General features: G+C 57.1%; 1 protein-coding gene across 1 annotated transcript; it reads right to left on the bottom strand.

Moving 5' to 3' along the window:
- On the bottom strand, positions 1-18,942 carry SRRM3 (serine/arginine repetitive matrix 3; the record flags this gene model as incomplete). The annotated part of the gene is made up of 14 exons (XM_083875297.1): positions 1-217; positions 2,139-2,276; positions 2,513-2,740; positions 3,289-3,608; positions 9,247-9,418; positions 9,876-9,980; positions 10,083-10,133; positions 10,776-10,811; positions 11,102-11,170; positions 11,578-11,607; positions 11,958-12,038; positions 12,149-12,283; positions 15,659-15,760; positions 18,719-18,942. The coding sequence occupies 14 exons, from the start codon at positions 18,940-18,942 to the stop codon at positions 1-3; spliced, it is 1,908 nt and encodes a 635-aa protein (XP_083731423.1).
- Positions 18,943-19,301: the final 359 nt, after the last annotated feature.

Raw genomic sequence — 19,301 nt, 5'->3', positions numbered from 1 at the left:
TCAGAAGCCGGCGCTCTCCGAGCTGCTGCGGCTGTTGTAGCTGGGGCTGCGGCTGGGGCTGCGGGAGCGGCTGGGGGGGCTGCGAGTCCGGCTGCGGCTGCGGCTGGAGCTGTAGCTGTCGTAGCTGCGGCTGCGGCTCCGGCTGTACGAGTAGGTGCTCAGCGAGCTGGAGGACGAGGGGCTGGGCCGGTAGTAGGGGATGGGACGCTTGCGGGCGCTGCAGATGGAAAAGGGGAAGCTGAGTCAGGCCCCCCGCGGCCGCTCGGGGAAGAGGATCCGGCGCCGGACCCCCGGCATGGCCAAGCATCTAGCCAGGGCAGCCGAGCGTCCCGGCGGCCGGGCTCGGACCGCTCAGGATGCGGCCACCCGGCATCACCTCCCCTTCCATCCAAGCCCGTTCCTCCTCCCCAGCCCCCTCCCCCGGGGTGTTAGTCCCGGATTAGGCAGCGTCGAGGGCGGAAAGTGAGCAGGTTAATGTGGCTTTTGTGTTTCCCAGACACCAAAGACTGAAAGCTGCTGAAAAAGAGACGTTTGGGATTAGCGGGAGGCGAGCTGTGGCCCGCTGGCGCCTGAGGATGAGGAAGGACACGGGGACAGTGGGGTGGGGGGACACAGGGGGCACCGACATCAGGAGTCGGCCCCTTGTCCCTTCTCCCAGCCTGGTGTTAGTGGAAGCAGAGAGTGGCTGGGTGCTGAGGGCATCCTAAGGGGTGAGGAGACACAGAGGGGTCCAGGAGGAAGAGGAGGAGGAAGAGGAGGAGGAGGAAGGGGGAAGGTTACCCTGGGAGCCAGGCTGGCGGCGATGCTCTCCGGGAGGGACCTTGGGATGAAATGGAAAAGGAGAAGTTGGCATCACTGAGGTAGGACCACACGGTGGAGGAGCGTGATGGGAACTGGGGACAGGGCAGGAGGGCAAAGAAAAGCCCTGGGGCTTCTGGCTGGGCTATGGGACAGGCAAGGGGGGCTGGGGGTGTTTCCCTGGATGCCCCCTCCCCACAGCACCCTCTATGCCTCACAGAAATGGCTCTGCTCCTCCTGAACCCCGAGCAGAGCAGGGTCTGCCATCCCCGGCCACCGCAAGGATGGGGATGGGATGAATAGTCCCCACAGGGACCTTGGACTGTGTTGTCCAGCCGAGCCCTGCCACCTCCCTGGGGACATCCTGGTAAAAGCAGGAGCAGGAGGGATGGAAAACCAGACAGTGGAACCTGGGCTGGGAGCAGTTTTCCCAGCCCATTCTCTTTCCAGGGCATCCATCAGGGAGAACTGTGGGGAGCTCTAACCCGTGGGCTCTGCAGTGTTTCTCCTCTCTTTTCTCCTGTCCTCCCTCCTGACAATTCCAGTTCTGCCCAGGCAAAACAAAATCCCTCCCACAGGGAGGCAGAGCTGATTTCTGAAAATCCAGCCCCCCCCTGATCTCCCAGCTGATAGTGGGAAAGACAAATAGGTCAGGAAGGAGGTAATCTCGGCTCGGCACGGCCCCGCCGCCAGCGCTGCATCTTAACGAGGTGCTACATATGCACACAGTGTTTTGTCTGGCACAAAATATTGCCTGTCTTACAGCTCAGGATCCTGAGGCAATAGGATCCCAAGGAGGAGAAACCAGCTTTTGGAGGGCAGGAGAGATGTGATTGCGGACGTGCGTATTGCTGGAGTATGCACAGGCGGATTAAAATTAATTCCTGTTTTCATGCCTCGAAATAGGAAGAGATCAGAAGGCCACAGTATTGGAGGCAGTCTGGTTACCCATCTGTCTGGGCCAGCTGATTCACCCAGTCATCCTCAGGGCTATCTGTGCATCCACAGAGCTGCTGTTGTCTGTCTGTGTGTCTGTGTGTCTGTCCGTCCATCCATCCATCCATCCGTCCATCCGTCCATCCGTCCATCCATCCATCCATCTGTGTGTCCATCCATCCATTCATCCGTCCATCTCTCCATCCATCCATCTGTATGTCCAACCATCCATCCATCCATCCGTCCATCCATCCATCCATCCGTCTGTCCATCCATCCATCCATCCACCTGTATGTCCATCTGTCCATCCATCTGTCCACCCACCCGGGCCCCCTTTGGGCTCAGCTGGCAGCAGAGCTCAGCTCCGGGCCATGGCAGAGCCTTTGCCCCGTGCCAGGACACACCTGGTGATCCTCCTGGGCTCCATGAAGCTGGGGGAGTCACGTCTCCTCTTCCTGATGGGGGAGTAGCTCCTGGAGCGGCGCCGAGGGCGGGCGGGATCGGGATCACCGTGACGTGTTCGGGGCTCGTTGTCCTTCTCTCTACAGCCCGGGGAGGAGGAGGAGGGTCAGGGGATGAGCTGGGGTCCCGCGTGGGACGCGGTGACACCCCGTGACAGCAGTTCCCTGCACGGATGACACTCCCGCCTGGGGCTGGCGTTTCTAGTGTGACCAGCAATGACTTGTGACCCCTCCCCGAGGCCCGGGGCAGCCGGGACCCCTGAGCCCACTGCTCGGCCCCCGCGGTGTCCCCCGTGCCCGTGTCCCCCCAGCCTGACCTGCTGGCTGGCTTTTTCGGCGAGGGCGAGCGGGAGCGGCTGCGTCCTGCTCTCTTCTCCCGGGAGCGGGAGCGCGATTTGGAGAGGGAGCCGCTGGAGCTCCAGGAGCTGCTGCGCTGGCCCGGGCTGCGGGACGGGCTCTTCCTCCGCTCCGAGGCGTGCCGGGAGTGCTTGGCTGACGACTCCGAGCTGCTGTTGGGCCGGCCGCGGTGGTGCCGCTCCTTCACCCTGTGAAGGCAGATCCCAGCACTGCCACGCGCCTCGTCCCGGCTGGCAGCGGCCCCCGGTTCCCATAAGGAACACCTACATGGCACCAGTTTCCCACTGGGCTACATCCCTGGTTGTAAAGCACAGGGCTTTCATTTGTCCCGCATCCTGTGGGGTGCTGTAATCCCATGCTGCCCTCCAGGTGCTGCCCTTGGCAGTGGGATAATCCCTTGCCGGGATGACCCTTCCTACAGCGTGCTAGCATTGACCCGCTGTGGCTCTTTGTCCCCAAACCCATCTCTTCCCTGTCATCATCCCAGGCTCCGTCTCCATCCCCATTCCCATCGCCAACCCGTCCTTATTGCCATTCCCATTCCTGTCCCTTTCCCATCCCTATTCCCACCCCCATCCCCTTCCCATCCCAACGCAGCCCCGTTCCCCAGTTTAGCCCTCGGTGCTTTGCCTGGATGGATTTAAGGCGCCCGCAGGGAGCCGCACCCCAAACACCCTATCCCAGCTCCCGTATCCCGGCAGGGATGACAGGACCCCGTCCCCGGGGACTCCCTTACTTCTTGCCGTGGTTCCTGTCGGGGCCGGCGGGCGGGTGGTAGGGGTGGGAGCCGGCCGAGCCCTCCGAGTCGCTGCTGTAGCCGGCGGGGCTGAGCGGCGGCGGCGGCGGCTCCCGGGGCGCCGGGGGCCGGCCCTTGCTCTGGCCGCGGTGTCGGGACGGCGGCGAGGCGCTGCGGGAGCGATGCCGGTGGCCGTGCTTGGCCCGCTCCGGCGTGGGCGACCGGGGGCTGCGGGCGCCGTGTCGGGCCCCCCGGGGGCGGGGGGACGGCGGCTCCGTCCTGCCGTGGGCCCGCGGAGAGGGGGACGCCGAGGCCGGCCTCTGGCAAGGGGGGAGAGAGAGACAAGGAGGGAGAGGAGGAAGGGGAGGAAGAAGAGAAGAAAGAAGGAGAAAGGGGATTTTAACGGGGGGCGCCGGGCCGGGGCCGCAGATCACAACGTCAATGCACATCGCATAAGGCAGGCTACACAGACGCTACTCTGCACCTTCCTCTCGCCCTCAACAACGTGGGTCATGCAAACCTCCGCATGCAAAACGCCAAAAAAATATAACTCAACTCAAAATCGTAATAAAAACCCAAAGGAAGGGGTGGGATGGGAGGAAACTAAATAAATCCAAGGAAGCCCCAAGTCGTCGGGGAAGGAGAGCTCGAAGGGAAAGAAACGACCCCCTCCCCCAAAAACACCTGGAGAGGGGATAAAGCAAACCCTGGTGCCCGCCCGCCCCGACCAAGAAAGGGGAAGGGAAAAGTGGGACAAAACCCAAACGAAGGAAGGAAAATGGGGGAAATTAAAAACAAAATTAAAAAAAAAAAATTTAAAAAAAAAAGAAGAAAAAGAAAAGATGAGAGGAGGGAAGGTGGGGCAGTGGGGCAGAGTAAATCAGACTGAGCCGAGGGGAAAGGGTCGAACCAAAGAGGGCTGGAGGTGATGGGGTCTGCTCACACAGAGGCATGCACATATATAGAGATATATGTTCTGATACGTGTAGTTTTTATCAATAGTACAGCTTTTGGCTTAAAACAAATCCAGAAACGAGGAAAAAACGGCACAGAGCGACAATGGAGGGCAAGGCAGGGGAGGGGGCCGAGGGGGCGAGAAGGCATAAAAGAAACCAACAAAAAAGAAAGTAGAAAACCATCCAAATCAAATTTAAAAAAAAAAAAATAAATAAATAAATAAAATACAAAGCAAAACTTCACAAATGTCCTCGTTACTGAGATAAACGAATGTCTCTGAGCTCTTCCTGGGACACGCATTGAGCTGTTAGCTGTGACTCTGCAGGGAACTGCTAAGTCCTCATCAGCACTCAACACAGACTTTGCTTTCTGCTTCCTTTTTAAATTTTTTTTTTCCATTATATGCTTTTTTTTTTTTTTTTTTAAGTCCCTCTTGGTTAACATCCACTTACCAAAAAAGTGGCATTTCCTCCTTTAGTAGGTAAGGTATGAAGAGAAGGGAAAAGCGGGGCAATATAAGTGCATCATTAGATTCACAAAAATGCAAGAGAGAAAGAAAGAGCGAGAGAAGGAGGAGAGACAGAGACAGAGCCAGAGAGAGGAGAAATAAAACAAACCAACTCACTTCTCCTACAGGGAGGGGAAACCTTGGGCCACCACCGTGGCCCAGCCCTGAGCCAGGCTCTCACTGAGACCTCAAGGGATTTTGCCCAGCCCTGAGGCTCCCAAATATCTGAGCTCCTCTGAGCCACAAACGCTGCCTGGGTGTTCCCCCCATCTTTGCAAACACCACGAGACTAATAAGATGTGTGGAAACGGCTCCTGCAACACCAGTTCTGACCAGGCTGGCAAACCCCAGCCTGGGGGACTTTAGGGTCTCCTTCCCCCTGGCCACAGCCCAGTGCCAGGTCCCTGAGAATCCCTGGAAGGGTGAATCCTGCACAGGGCATGGCTGAGTCCAGCTGAGGGGATCAAAGGGAGTTCAGGGATGGTGCCAGGATTGGGCCACCACACCCAGTGCTGGTGACTCCTGTTCCTCACCATCCCCTTGCCCCAAATACAACAATGGATGGTCAGTGAATCCTTGAGGCTGAGGTTCTCTCCACCCATCCCACTGTGTTCTCAATGCCACTTTTCTCCCCCCAAAAAAGAAGGGGGCAGGGTGAAGGGCTGGGATTCTGGGGACCACCACAAAGATGCTGCAAAAGAGATCCCAGACTGCTCCACACCCCATCATCCCCTTGTCCCCATGGAAAAGCCAATCTGTCCAGCCACAGAGCAGCAAGCTGCAGCCAAAATGAGGGGACTTGGGGTTTTTATTAAAAACCAGCTGCTGTTGCAATGGCTGCAGCGAGGGGGAGGCTGGCAGTGATGATCAGCTCTGCCCAGCTGCCCTGCAAGCACTGGGGGACATGGATCTGCTCCAGAGGGATGCAGCAGCCCCAGAATAGGGGATCAGGGGAGCCCATGCCCAGCCCCACATCCCTGGAGAGGAACATTAAAGCAGAGAAGATGATGATGAAGAAGAGGATGATGAAGAGAGAAAGAGAAGAGGTTCCTCTTTCCCAGGGTGGCATTTTGGCACTGGCTGGCCATGCCGTGGGCTCGGGCTGTGGGATGCAGGGTTTCCACCCAAACCCTGGAGTCTCCTGCCCTGGCCTGCAGGAAGGCAACAAAGGTAAAAGCATCCCAAAGAAACCCAAATTGCCAAAGACTCAGCTTAAGAGGGGAAACACACACTGGGCACTTGTGGGGGTGGGACAGCCAGTGCAGGGAGCTGTCCCCTGCCCCTCACAGACTGGGATGTCCTGGACCTGCCTCTCTCCACGCAGGAAGATTTAAACCTTTCCCTACTGCAGCCTCCCTCAGTATTTTCCCTGAGCTGGGTTTTTACCCCCTGAGGAGGGGCTAAACCCACACATCTCCCCAGATTTCTCATTTCTTGCCCCATCCATCCACCCCAAAACCCTCTGTACCCACTTCTACCCATGACCACTACCCCTATTTCTCCTTAATTACATTTGCCTTAATTACCCGGCCACTAATGGGGGACTGAAAGGGAACAGCTGTGCTCGGCCCCTGAATGGAAACGAACACAAATTCAGAGGGCTGAAAGACACAGAAATGCATTCTACCGACAGCACGAGGAGACGGGGAAGAGAAAAGGGGGGAAGAAAGAAAAAAATATTACGTGGACAGGGCAAAAAATAAAATATATAAAAATAAAGAACATAAGAGAAGAGCATGGCTTTGCAGCTAACTGGGGAAAACCATACAAATAATAAAAAAAATATATATAGCCACCAAAAAGAGACAAAATGAGAGACAGAGAAGGAGAGCGAGAAAGAAGGAGAAAGAAAGTCAGAAAGAGAAAATAACATTAAATCAAGCTACGGTGCTTTTCAACAGGCTCATCTGCAGAAGTGAACGTGCAGAGGTGGACAAAATACCTACCTTCGGAATTGGCAGTGACAGGAATGCAATAATAAAAAAAGAAAACAATAATCTCCACATTTGGAGGGCAGAATGGGAAAAAGACAAGGACTCTTTAGTACGGCGATCCAGACCCCTCGGCTAATCCCGTTTGCTTTGCTTACAATCTTTAAAATTATTTTTTTTTTAAATTGGTCTCTTTAGCTTCTAATTTTTATTATCTTTTTGTTTGTTTGTTTGTTTGTTCAATGGGAAGGCTGTGGCCCACCGCCGAGCAGTGGGGCCGCGGGGAGGAGTGGCTGGCTGGTGTCTGTAACCCCATCAGGCTGCGATTCAGTCTTTAAAAAGTCACTCTATAACATGGCAAAGTCCCGGATAACATGCAGGGAAGGCGATGGATGGATGGAGGTGGGACACGGCGAGGGATGTCGGGTTATGTTGGCCCAAAGAAAAACCGGAGAGAAGAGAGAGAGGGGCTGGAGGGTGCGTGTGGGTGAGGAGGAGGAGGAAGGACCCAGAAGGAAGGCTGGGAAGGCAGCAGGGATGGATGGAGACAGGACTGGGTATTTAAAAGGGAAGGCAACCCCGGGGCACCCCTGGCTGCCGGCGGCTCTGGGGGTGCTGGGGTGGGCACGGCTCACCCAGCAGACGGGCTGAGCCCGGAGATTTTGGGGTGTCTGCAGGAGGTGGGGAGGGGGGCTGGGTACCGAGGATGCTCAGCACTCATCCTGGCGGGATGCAGGATGTGGGATGACCACAGGATGCTTGGATAACCTCACACCCAGCGGCCCCATCCTGCAGCCGGGGAGGAAAACCTCGCCACGGCAGCAGGATCCAGCTGAGGACAGCGGGCAGTCGCCAATTTGAGGAGGAAAAGGGCAATTCACTCATTTGCAGTGTAGAGCTGCTGGGTTCTCTTCCCTTTTAAATTCCTTGTTCAAAATATAGAAAATGGAAGTACAATGTTCAGCGGTCATAAATGTTTAGAAAACACATCAGGTTTTTGGTTTTTTTTTTTTTTTGTTTTTGTTTTTTTTTTTTTTTTTCTTCTCCACATTAACACACACAAAAGCAAAAAATTCTAGAACAACACGACGACGACGGGGTGGGGGGAAATAAAAATAAGAGAAATATATATCGTTTGCATTTCTGTACATCACAAGGGAAAAGAAAAGAAATCATGAGAAAGGAAACTAAAACAAGGGGGTGGGGGAAAAAGCATGTTTCATTGCCCTTCCCTCCCCCTCGTCCCTGCTTCTGCTGAGCAAGAAATGGAAGTGTATATTACCGTTTGGGTTTTTTTCAAATGGGAGGCTAAAGAAAAACACAGATGGGATTAAAAAGAAAAAAAAAAAAAATAGAAACCAGAGAGAGAAAGAAAAGAGAGAGAGAGAGAGAGAAAGAGAGAAAGTTGTTGGAGAAAAGTCCCGCTGGTGCCGGGGAGCCAAGGGAGGCCGGCGGCCTGGGCGATGCTGGGGGGGACAGGGGGAGAGCGGGGCCAGCCGGGCGGCGCCTCGGCACCCGAACCCCCCCACGCCCCAGCCGAAACCACAGGAAAGAAGAAAGCAGAGAGGTGCCCCGAGAGGTGGGCAGGGTGCTGGGTGCTGCTGGGGGGTGCTGGGCTGGGGAGGGTGAAGGGGATGTGGATGTGGGGTTGGGGGCGCCTGACCCCGGGGTTTTTTTGACACCCCCGTTTGGAGGTGTCAGCCTCGGGTTCTGCCAGCCCAGGAGTATTCCTGCAGGACCTCACTTGCGGGAATAAAGTTCCCCGGGGTAAGTGGGGACCCGTGTGGGCCCCATTAGTGGAGTTCTGCAGTGCCCTGCCTTCTCTCAGCCCTGCCTCCAGCCTCTCCTGTGCCACAGCAGGCTCCTCACCACCCCAGCACTGCTTAAACTGGGGCTGGCCGTGGGTTAGGGCTTTGCCCACCTCAGCAAGGGAGCAGCCCCCGAGGTTTCACCAAAACCCTCAGGACGCTGAGGCAGAGCTGGGGATGCTCAGCTCCATTGTCACCTGCCATAGCGACCTCAAGGTCCTAAAATCTGAGCATCCATCATCAAATCTCCTCCAAACCCTGATTTCGTCAGGCTGGATGTTGGGGTCCTGAGCACTGGTGCTGGCCCCTCGGCACTAGGGAGGGTCGGTGTTAGTGGGCAAACAAGAATATTCCTGCTTTGCCCATTTCTTGGCTGCCTGGGATCAGTCTCAGGGAGTGACCCTGGCAGGTGATGCTGGCCTGCCAAGCCATCATCCCTGGGGGGTGACATCCCCCCGGGAGAAGTGACATCCGCAGGGCGATGTGTGGCTTTGGGGGAGGCACGACCTGTTGGCTGCCCCGATCTCTGCCTCAGGGCGATGGGCTGGCTCCCCCAGGGAGATCGTGCACCCAGCGCGGGCTTGGTGAGCGCCGGGACGGTGCAGCCTGCACCCCGCATCTCCCCCGTGTGCTCCGGCTGGGCAGGGCGGGGAGCCGAGCGAGTGGGGGAGGAGGGGAGAGGAGAGCAGGGGGGCAGTCCTGTGGAGGGAGGAGGGGAGGGAAGCGAAGAGTGATCCAAGAAAAGCCTACGTACATCCGAGGGCTCCGGGAGCGGGGCGCCGTGGCTGTGGCGGCCGTTCTGGGCGCTGCCCTTGTGCCCGTTCTGGTGCGGCGAGGCCGAGCGCTGGGGCGAGGGGGAGGACGGGCTGCGGCTGGAGCGGGCGCTGCTGCCCTTGGGGCCATCCTGTCTGCGCTTGGGGCTCAGCCTGGGGGGAACCGAACCGTCAGCTGCCGGCACCCCCGAGCCCGACCGCGCCCTCGGCCTGGCCCCGGCACGGCCGCCGGCTGCAGCCCAGCAGCCAGAAATCGGGCGAGAATTGGTGCTTTGTGCTTTCTTTAACTAAAAATAGAAACGCCGTCTGGGGACCATGCTCCCAAACCTTCCAGAGATGCTGCAGCACCATCCCACTCCCCGCTATACCTGTCTCAGGGACACCTCTGCCACTGCCCTCCATCCCCCAAGGTACCCACCCCTGGGACACCTCTGCCACCTGCCTCTGCCCTCCATCCCCCAAGGTACCCACCCCTGGGACACCTCTGCCTCCCACCTCTCTGCCCTCCACCACACAAGGGTGTCCATCACAAGGACATCTCTGTCCCTGCCGCACAGGGTCCCGCCGCGGGCGCTGGGGGCTGTTGGTGTGCTGGTGGGACTGTCCCTACCTGCCGGGGGATTTAGAGCCGCTGTCGTCGGAGGAGAGCGAGGCGCTGTGGGAACTGCAGGAGCTGCGGCGGTGCGAGCGCCAGGCCGGGGACTCGCTGCGGGACCTGCGGAGAGGGCGGCCGGGGGCCGAGGGACAGGCTGAGCCACCGCGGGGGACACGCAGGGACACAGAGAGCCCCGCGCCCCCCGCCAGCCCGGCCTCTCACCTCTTGCGCTCTTTGTTTTTCTCCTTCCGTTTGTTCTTGGGGCTTCGGGACCTGCGAGAAGAGCCGAAAGCTGCAGACGTGGGAGCGGTGGCAGCACCTGGGGGTGGCTTTCCCAGCCCACCAGAGCCACCGAGGCTGCGGGAAGAGCGAGGGAAAGGACCTGCCTGGTCTGGAGCTGGGCCCCACTGAGGTTCAAAGCGTGGTGGGGATCCCAGATGGATTTGGGGGGACTGTGGGGTCAGGTGCAGGTTGGTGGGACCAGCCAGGAGAGAAGGTAGGGGACTGGCTCTGCTTTGCATCCTCAGGGCTCAGGCCCATTGTCACCCCCCACACTTGTTTTGCTCTGCATCCTCTCTGGCACCTTTTGTCTTCACTCTTTCCACCCTACAATAGTGGTGTTGGCAGAGGGCATCTGCAGAGCAGGGTAACAGTCAAGGTTTGCCCTGGCCATGGCTGCCTGGGATCCCCCTTCTCCCCTGGGGAACATTCAGGGCCATGTGGGACCCAGCAGAGTGGCCCTGTGCCACATCCAAGGGCAGAGGACACACAGCAATGTCCAGCTATGGGGTGAGGGGGTCCATCACAATGGGCAGAGGGGAGGGGACAACAGGAGGGCAGGACACAGGAGGGTCCTGGCAGGGAAAGCTGGCAGCTGGTGACAGTGGGGTGGTTCTTGGTAGCCATCACTCTTACCTGTGTCTTCTCTTTTTTCGTGACCCCGATTCAGACCTAAGGGGTGAAGAGAAGGCAGAGATGAAGGAAATACAGTGATCTGGCCAGAGGGGAGCAAGGGCTGGGCAATTTTCAGGGATGAGAAAGACAGAGGGATGGCCCTGAGGTGGGCCACTGGAGCAGGTGACAGTGGCTGTGAGGAGGTGATGGGCCCATAAAAAGTCATCAGCATCCATCCTTATCCACATCTAAATCCCACCCCAGCCCAAGGGCCTGAGCAGCCCCAAGCAGCCCCACTGTCCCCAGCCAGCCCTGCTGTCCCCAGGCTGCTGTCGTGTCCATCCTACCTGTCACGTCTGTGTTTCTTTCCAGTCTTCTTTTTCTTTTCCTTGCGGATGGGTGAAGAGCTGTCACAGCTAGAGGGGAAGTGGGTGCCCTTGAGCAGGGAGCAAGGGACTCCCCAGCCTCCTCCCCCTGGCCCAGGGGAGTCTGGTCCCACCACCCCCAGCCACATTGCTTCCCCTGGACCACCCCATGGGATGCATGAACATTGCATGGCAGTTATTTCCTGGGGGATTTGGGTTGGGGAACAGAAAAGGACTTTTGGCAGAAGGGCTCTCGCTGTCTTCAGTTCTGGAATGCCCAAATCCTGCTGTGTCTCATTGCCACCTCGTGGGCTCCACAGCCTCCAGCAGGAGACAAGGTGGCCAATTCCCAGTGGGATTTCAGAGGGTGACAGTGGGTGGCAGAGGCCAGCCCATACCCAGTGGCCTTGCAAGCCCAGAGGGGACCCCACAGCCCACCCAGCCCAGTGGTCACTCACCTGCGCTCTGAGCCAGGTTTCCTCTTTTTGCTGCCATGGGAAAGGCAGAGAAGAAAGGGACATTAGGGACAGCATCCTGCTCAGGCAGCCAGTGCTAAGTGGTGAGGTTTTGGGTAGATGGACCCTTCACAGAGCCATATCCTGCCTGGTGCTGTGCCCTGTGGCAGCGAGCTCCTTCCCCACATGGACCAGGCCAGGTCTCACCAGTGCATGCAGTGGGTGTGTGCACACACGTGTGTGTTGCACTATCAGTACATGCAGGGTTGTACTGCCCCCCAAAGTGGGATGGCTTGCCCCTCCAGAGCCTGGGAAAAGGCTGAGCTGGGAGGTGAGCTGCCCTCCAGAGAGAGGGGACAGCGCAGGGACAGCCAGGGACTCACCGGCTCCGGCGGTGACCTGATTTCTTCTTCTTTTTCTTCTTGGGTGGAGGAGAGGTGGAGCTGCTCGAGCGTCTTTTCAGCCTGTGGGAGACAGAGAACAGGGTTGGGGCAAGAAGAAGGGCCAGGCCCCTGGCCTCTGTGTCCCTGGGTGGGGACCCTGTGCACAGCAGGTCCCCAAAATCCACACAGACCTGTACTCGCGGTGGCTGCTGTCCTCGCGGTAGCACTCGGCCGAGCAGTCACACTGCAGCAGGCAGCCTTCTCCGTAGTCAGGATACTCCACTGCATATTCCTCCCCGTCTGCCCCGTGGTGGTTTTCTATCACACTGCCAAAGGAGGAAGAGCAGGATTAATTTGGGGATCTCCATTCCCTGTCTCCCACCAGAGCAGCTGGGGCAGCCCCAATGCAGCTACAAGGGCTGGGGGACATTCCCCCTACCACAGCATCCCCAGGGGACCTTGGTCATGTGCCTTGATGTCCACCCATGGCAAAGTCCCAGGGTGGAGGTCTGCTCAGGGTCTTCCTGTGGCTCCGTTCCATGCAGAGATCCCCACCAGGCTGGCACAGGGACACTGAGAGACTCAGGCCACCATCTCCCCACAGGGCTCAGCCTCATTTGAGCCCCTTTTGGCTTTGCTCAAGTGCTCGGGCTGAGCAGGAGGCTGGGTCAGCTCAGGTGGGTTGCAGAGCTGGACAAGGGTGAGAGGAGAAGAAGACCAGCTGTCGAAATTTAGGTGGGAACTACCCAGGATGATCTGGGCTTTGAGGCCAACACCCCACAGCACCACCAGCTCAGCACTGGAGCTTCAGGCAGGTAATGGTCAATGTCCCTCCTAGGGCCAGGTGAGGAAGGAGTGGGGGGACACCACGCCTAGAGCCATCAGGGTTTCTCTCTCCCCTGAGTGTCTTCGTCAGCATTAATTTTCCCCACTGCCATGGAAACCGGCATGAGGTTGCCATTGACTACCGGGGCTGTGTGCAGGGCTTGGCAGAGGCCTGGCAGCTGGACTAGGACAGCCTCAGGAGTCCCTGCCCAACCTCTCCCTGATGCCCGCATCTCCCTGGTCCAGCTCTGCCATCAGCCCCAGGAGCAAACCCCACACGGAGCCTCTCATTTGCTCTTGGGGGATGTAGGACATCTCACCCATGGAGGAACAAGGACATCCAGGTGCTCCAGAGGGAAACTTAAGAGATGGGGCAGGCTTGGGGGGTCCCCAGCACCAGAGCAGCCCAGGTGTTTGCTTCCCAAGGGAGATTTGCCCTCAGAAACCTGATGTGGGCTCCTCTGCCCTTCCCAGCCTGGAGGCAAGCAGTCAGCGATGCTGGTGGAGCAGTGCAGCCCCACAGCATCAGCCCCTTGGCAACCTGGCCATTGCCTAAGAAAAGGGAAGCTCCCAGTCCCCGACTGCAGATCTGACAGTGGCACGTGTTGGCATCTTTGGCCACAGCAGGCCACGGGCTGTTTAACCTAATTAGAAATGTCTTGGACCGAAACTACTCACGAGGCACCCTGCCCCTAACCACGAACGATTGCTCAAGCAGGACTCGGGCTCCCTTCCGTGCCACAGCCATGGCTTGCTGGGTCCTCTCCAAGGGACTCCTGCTTTGGCCATGTCCCAAAGGTAGGAACAGCCTTTCACCCACCCACCCAACCATGGGCAGGGGGAGAAAAGAGGCAAAGAGAAAAGGGAGCGAGGTTAATTCTCTGTATGTATCTCTGCTCCGTGAGCAGGCAGTGCTCCATGCCAAAGCCTGCTGCCAGCATCTCACCCATTAGCTGTGCTCAGCAGCTCAAGACCAGCCTTGTGCTGTTCCAATTATCCCTCCCTGCCCAGCACACGCTCGCCTTTGTCTGCAATCCCACCAGCCTGTCCATCAAGCCCTTCTCCTTGGGGACCAGGCTGTACCGAGCTGTGCACACAGAGACGGGAGCTGGGAGAGCACAAAGAGCAAAGCCAGGGACTCAGGTGGTCACAGCTCTGCTCGATGCCTCAGTTTTCCCTGGGGAGTTATGCAGATGATGCTGAGCTCTTGCATAGGCTTTGAAACAGGACCAGCTGGTTCAGACTCACAGTCCCGGCAGTCAAGGACTGAGCGGTAAAAGCCCAGAGCGGTGCTGGAACAGGACCAGCCCACGAGATGTTCTGCTGAGCACTCTCCCAGCCACCACAAGGGCTGACTCTTTTTTTAAAGCTTATTTAACCCCCTTGTCCAGCCTCTTCATGCAACACGGACTTTTGGCATGCAGGATATCCTCCAGCAGCTCAGATCCCTGTTGCTTGAAGAGCCACCTCCTTTGGACCCATCTCCTACCAGCCTCCTCAGGCGCCTTTGGCTTTGCTCTCCTCCAAGCAATCCTTTGCTGTGAGACTGCTCCTTCCAGCTCAGCACTATTATTTATAGCCCTGGGGCTAATCTTTAATAATTACCCTTCGTTTTGCAAAACCAAGCCTATAAAGGTGACAGCCAGGGTAACCTTAAGGCAACTTTGGCTTCCCCATGTGCTCATTACAGTGCTGGTCCTAACGAGCCTGCCAGGAAGATGCCCTAGAGATGACTCCTGCCCCCACCAGCAAAGGCCACTTGTTAACACCTCAGGTGTGATACTCAATGACCTGGGCAGGTTGGTTTTCCCCATGCCTTGTTTTTTGCCTGCCTGGAGGAGGATCCTGAATGTTTCATGCTGTCCTAAGTCCATGTGCCCCACCCAGGCAGGGCACAGCCCTATCCCTGTGTCCCACCCGGCTGGCATGCCAGCAGAGTGGTGTGAGAGAGGCTCTCCCTGCTGCCATGGCTTCCCAGCCTCCCCCCTCGCCCTGATTTCCTGACCCTAATGAAGCATTAATATTCAGTGAACCTGCAGCATCTATTCCTGTCCCAAGTGACCTGGTTTCCAGGCTGATGGATGGCGCACGCCGGGCCAGCCATGCTGCCTGGGCCATTAAGCATTGCACTGATAAATCATCATTGGGCTGGGTGGACTCTGGTGAGGCTGGGGACAGTCCTGTGCAGGGCAGGAGCAGTGACTGGCATGTCACCAGCAGGAGCTGGACTGCTTTGGACACCAGACTTGAGCCCTAAGCCCCCTCTCAGGGCAGATGTATCCCCCCAGGACCAGGAACTGTGAGGAGTGATTAGAAGCAGAGGAACAGTAGAGGATGTCCTGAACAGTACAGGATGTCCTTGGGGAAGCTTCTTCCATGGGGTCCCTGCCTCTGGATGGTAGGGTGAGCCAAGCATTGAGACCTTCTGCACTTGGGTTTCATCATCTGGGACAGGAGCATTGCAATGCTGGCCTCTGCACAGCACCCAGAGGTTTCCAAACAACCAGTGCAGGATAACCTTTAACCTCTCCAGAGGTAGGATACTGCCACAGAGGGGCAAATCCTGCCTCCAGCTGGCCGAACAGCCAACCAGACAACCAACCATCAAATCAACCAGTCAATCATCAAATCAAACAAACACTGACTCAAAGCCAACATCCATCCATCCATCCATCCATCCATCCATCCATCCATCCATCCATCCATCCATCCATCTATCTCTATATACCCCCTCCATGTCCATCCATCTACCCAGTCATGCCCAGATTTACCTTCATCCACCCTCCCACCAGCCCATTGATACTCAGAGGCAATCAAGGATGTGCCTCTCTGGTATGAGAGGCATAGATGGACCAGCTGGAAGCTGCCTGACTTACATTTGGCGCCCGTGCTGGTCCTCCCTGGTGAGCACACCCTCCTTCTCCATCAGCATTTGCCGAAAGGTCCCCACTTTCTGCCGGATCTCTTCTTCGGAGTACCTGGAGGGGCAAAGACGTGGTCAGGGCTGCTGTGGTTGGAGCACAGGCTCCCCATGGACCTGCTGAGGAACTCTTTACCTTTGGAAGTGACACATGGCCCAAGAGGCCAATCCAAAGGGGAGGTGGCATAGTGACAGTCATCAGGGCCTGCAGGACAGCAGGACTTCTTCTCAGTCCCCTGCCACCACTATCTATGTCCTCCTTTCTCTTGCCTGCTTCTCCCAGCAGTGCTTGGCAGAGGAAGGGACATCAGGAAGAGCAAAAAAAAAGGATGTCCATGAAATTACCATTCCCTGTGACTGCCCCAGGCTTTGGGGCAAGCGCCCCCTTGGCAGTGCCACCATTGCAGCCAGTGATTGTGAGGTTCACTCCCAGCATCTCTGTCCCAATTATGAGGTCCCCCTGCTCGTTCCTGTGCTGCTCCTGGCCCTGAGAGCCGTGCCAGCTCTGCGCTACTGCCGAGCGCTGACTCAGGCCACCGCAGGGTTATTAACGAGGGACACTAATCACTGTGTCCTGGCATCTGAGAACAGCCACTGCAAACCACAGCGCCCCTGCTGTCCCCAGCGTGTCCCTGGGAAGGGACAGGTGACAGCCCTGGGCGGGTGGTCCTGTGCCACATCCTGTGGCTGCACAAGGGCACCTAAGCACCTTCCTGAGATAAAAACATCCCAACAGAGGGATGTAGTGGAGAGACCCACGATGCTCTTGGCATCAACCCAGGGGAGAGGGTGAAGGGAGAGGGACCTCATGTCACCACCACACTGCCACCCTGGGAGGGAAGGAGTCAGGCTCTGTGTGTGTCCCTGTCCTCAGCCACAGCCTCCAGAGGGGCTGCTCATGGCCCATTGTTTCCATCACATCCCATCAGCCTCACTGCCATGAGCCCAGAAAAGTGGATGTCAGAGCCAGGCCTAGCCCTGCAGTCCCCAAGGCTGGCACTTCACACACACAGCCTGTGCTTGGGACAGTGATGCCCCTCACAGTGCTCTGGGTGCCCCTGGGTACCCTGGGTGAAGAAGGGCACATGAGATCACCCACCCTTCCTGCAGTGTCCAGAAAGCGGAACAGCAAGGAGAGGGGAATTAATATTAACAAACTCATTTGCATTGAAAGGCTCTCATTAGTTCCCCAGCCGGACTCCACACAGAAGGAAGGCTGATAACAGGGTATGGAGGCAGCCTGGCTGCTTCCTCTCACCTTGCACCTGGGCATGAGGAGCCCCAAAACCAGGGTAGCACCCCCAAATGCTGCTCTGTTCCATTCCCTCGATGGCAGTGCACCCAGCTGGGCAGAGTGGCTGCCCCACAAGGACAGAGCTGCCGGCCTCGGCCATCCCATGGACATCAGCCAGACCACAGCAGCAGGAAGATGTCTGCCCGAGATGAGCATTTGCTGCAGCATACTAAGAACACGGCCGGTGCTCTTGGAGAGGGGACATGAGGCCAAACAAGAGGTGACAGATGGGCCACTGTGGCTGGGCCATTAGCAAATCTGTGGGGGGAGGCCAAGGCGAGGAACTCCTCACCACTTCCAGGGATGGAGGCAGGAGCACCACCAGCCTTTATCCTCCTGCATTCCCCTAGTGCTGCTTATAACCCCGTTGGAGGGGGGTTGCTTTTGCATTTAACATATAGAACGGATTTGGGAAAGAAAGAAAATTTGCTGACACTTCTTTTCTGGATAAGGAATCCAGCCTGTAGGCAGGGAATAACGGTGCAGGCAGCCTGGAGCGAGCTACAGCACAGGCAGGAGGAGCCATCCACCTTTAAGGAAACAAGGGAGTGCTTAAATCCGTGCAGACCCTCCTCTGCTGACACTCACATCCATCCTGGGGCTCTGCCCTCATGAACAACTCCCCCAGTGCCATGGCCAGGAGGCTGCCCCTGGTCCAGGCAGAAACCTCAGGGGTACAAATCCCTTCTCATGGAACCCCCCTGGAAAGCCCCTGTGAGGAGGGGAAGAGCAGGAGGAGGATTAAGCAGGTTGACCAAGATTATTACTGTAATTATATTATCATTTCAGCGTATCGCCATCATCAGTGTTATTAATAGCCTTAATAACAGCAAAGCAATTATAGCAATGACAACAATCCTGGTTGCAGTGTTGCTATTACCCATTGCAGTAATGATACTACCAGTAGTAAGATCCCTACTAGGGCTCGGGAACCCGACAGGAGGCTTTGGGCTCCCCAAAGCGCCAGGTCAGCCTTATTTATTTCCATAATGACAAATTAGGAACAATCATTATTCCAGTCTGTGTGAGACAATTTAATTCTAGGTCACGCTTGCACTCTTAATGAAAGCCTTGGCAAAGCCTTCCCTCAATCCATTTTCCTTCTCCCCAGCTGATACCAGTCCCCATCTACCCAAGTGTGCCGAAGAATTTGCTCCATCCATCAGGTTTTAGAGAGCTGTCAGAGGGATCAGGATGTTTGGCTGCTGCCAGACACAGCACAGCCATGCCTGGCAGGGAGTGTGGGGGGGGTCTCCTTTCTGGCCCCCCAGTCCCTTCTGCCCACCCAGGAGGTGATGTTCTTCATCCCTTTGGGTTCTTCCCTATCCCTTTGTTTCCCAAGGGGAGCAGAGCCTGGCCATGGCATTGGCAGGATGGGGAAACTGAACCCCCAAACCAGCCTGTCCTGTGACTAAACCCCAGCTTCTCCCTTGGATCTCACATCCCAGGCGTGTGGGGCACAGGATTGGGGTGGCACTGATGACTTGTACAACCATGAGCAACTTCTCTCCTCCTTCCTGCTTCGGCTTTCCCTGCAGGACAAGCTGGGAGCCCAAACTTCAAATTGGACTAACTCCTAGGCATTTCCCATCAAAGCTGGTTCTCCCAAAAGTGGATTTACTTCCAAATGGGGACATTTGCTACATCAAGGTATTTTTTAAAGAGGGAAAACAAGGTGCAAAGAGGTCAAAGCATCCCATCCGCCGTGTGCCCGCCACTCACCCCTGCTCCTCCATCATCTCCTGCAGCTCCATGCACTTGAGCTCCACCCTCCTCTTGCGCTCGTGGTCCAGGATTTCCCGGTGAGCCTTCTTCACCATGCTGGGCTCCACCAGCCTCACCTCCTCCTCGCCCTTGTGCCACGTTCCCGAGGCTCCAGGCTGGGGAAAGCCGTTGGAGGCCTCCTGGGGCGAAGGCAGGTCAGCTCCATTGTTGTAGAGAGCCATGATTGCCTGGGAGGGAGAAAAGAGTCAGGGTCAGTCCCTTGCCCTGCTTCCCCTCTCACCCCATGATAGTGAGGGGGCCCTGCTAGGAGCTGAGGGTAAAATCAGTCTTGAAAGCAGGTTGATGGGCACAGTGACTAGGAGATGTCCCTGCGCTTTGCTTCAGTTTCCTCATCCTCAAAGCAAGGCTGGGGTTACTCCTGTCACCATGACAAGAGGGCTGGCTCCTGGGAAAGAGAGGAGGATGCTCCACTCCAGCCTTGTACTGGAAAAACCTGGCTGAGGGTGGGTCTGTGGGGCCCAAGACTATACAGCAGCAGCAGGACAGGTGGGCAGGGGTTCCTCCCAGCCCCTGGACCCAT

Source organism: Zosterops lateralis (assembly GCF_965231275.1).
Source record: "Zosterops lateralis genome assembly, chromosome: 19".
Taxonomy (NCBI): domain Eukaryota; kingdom Metazoa; phylum Chordata; class Aves; order Passeriformes; family Zosteropidae; genus Zosterops; species Zosterops lateralis.
Note: the sequence above shows the minus strand (reverse complement) of the source record. Positions and strands in the feature narration are given on the sequence as shown.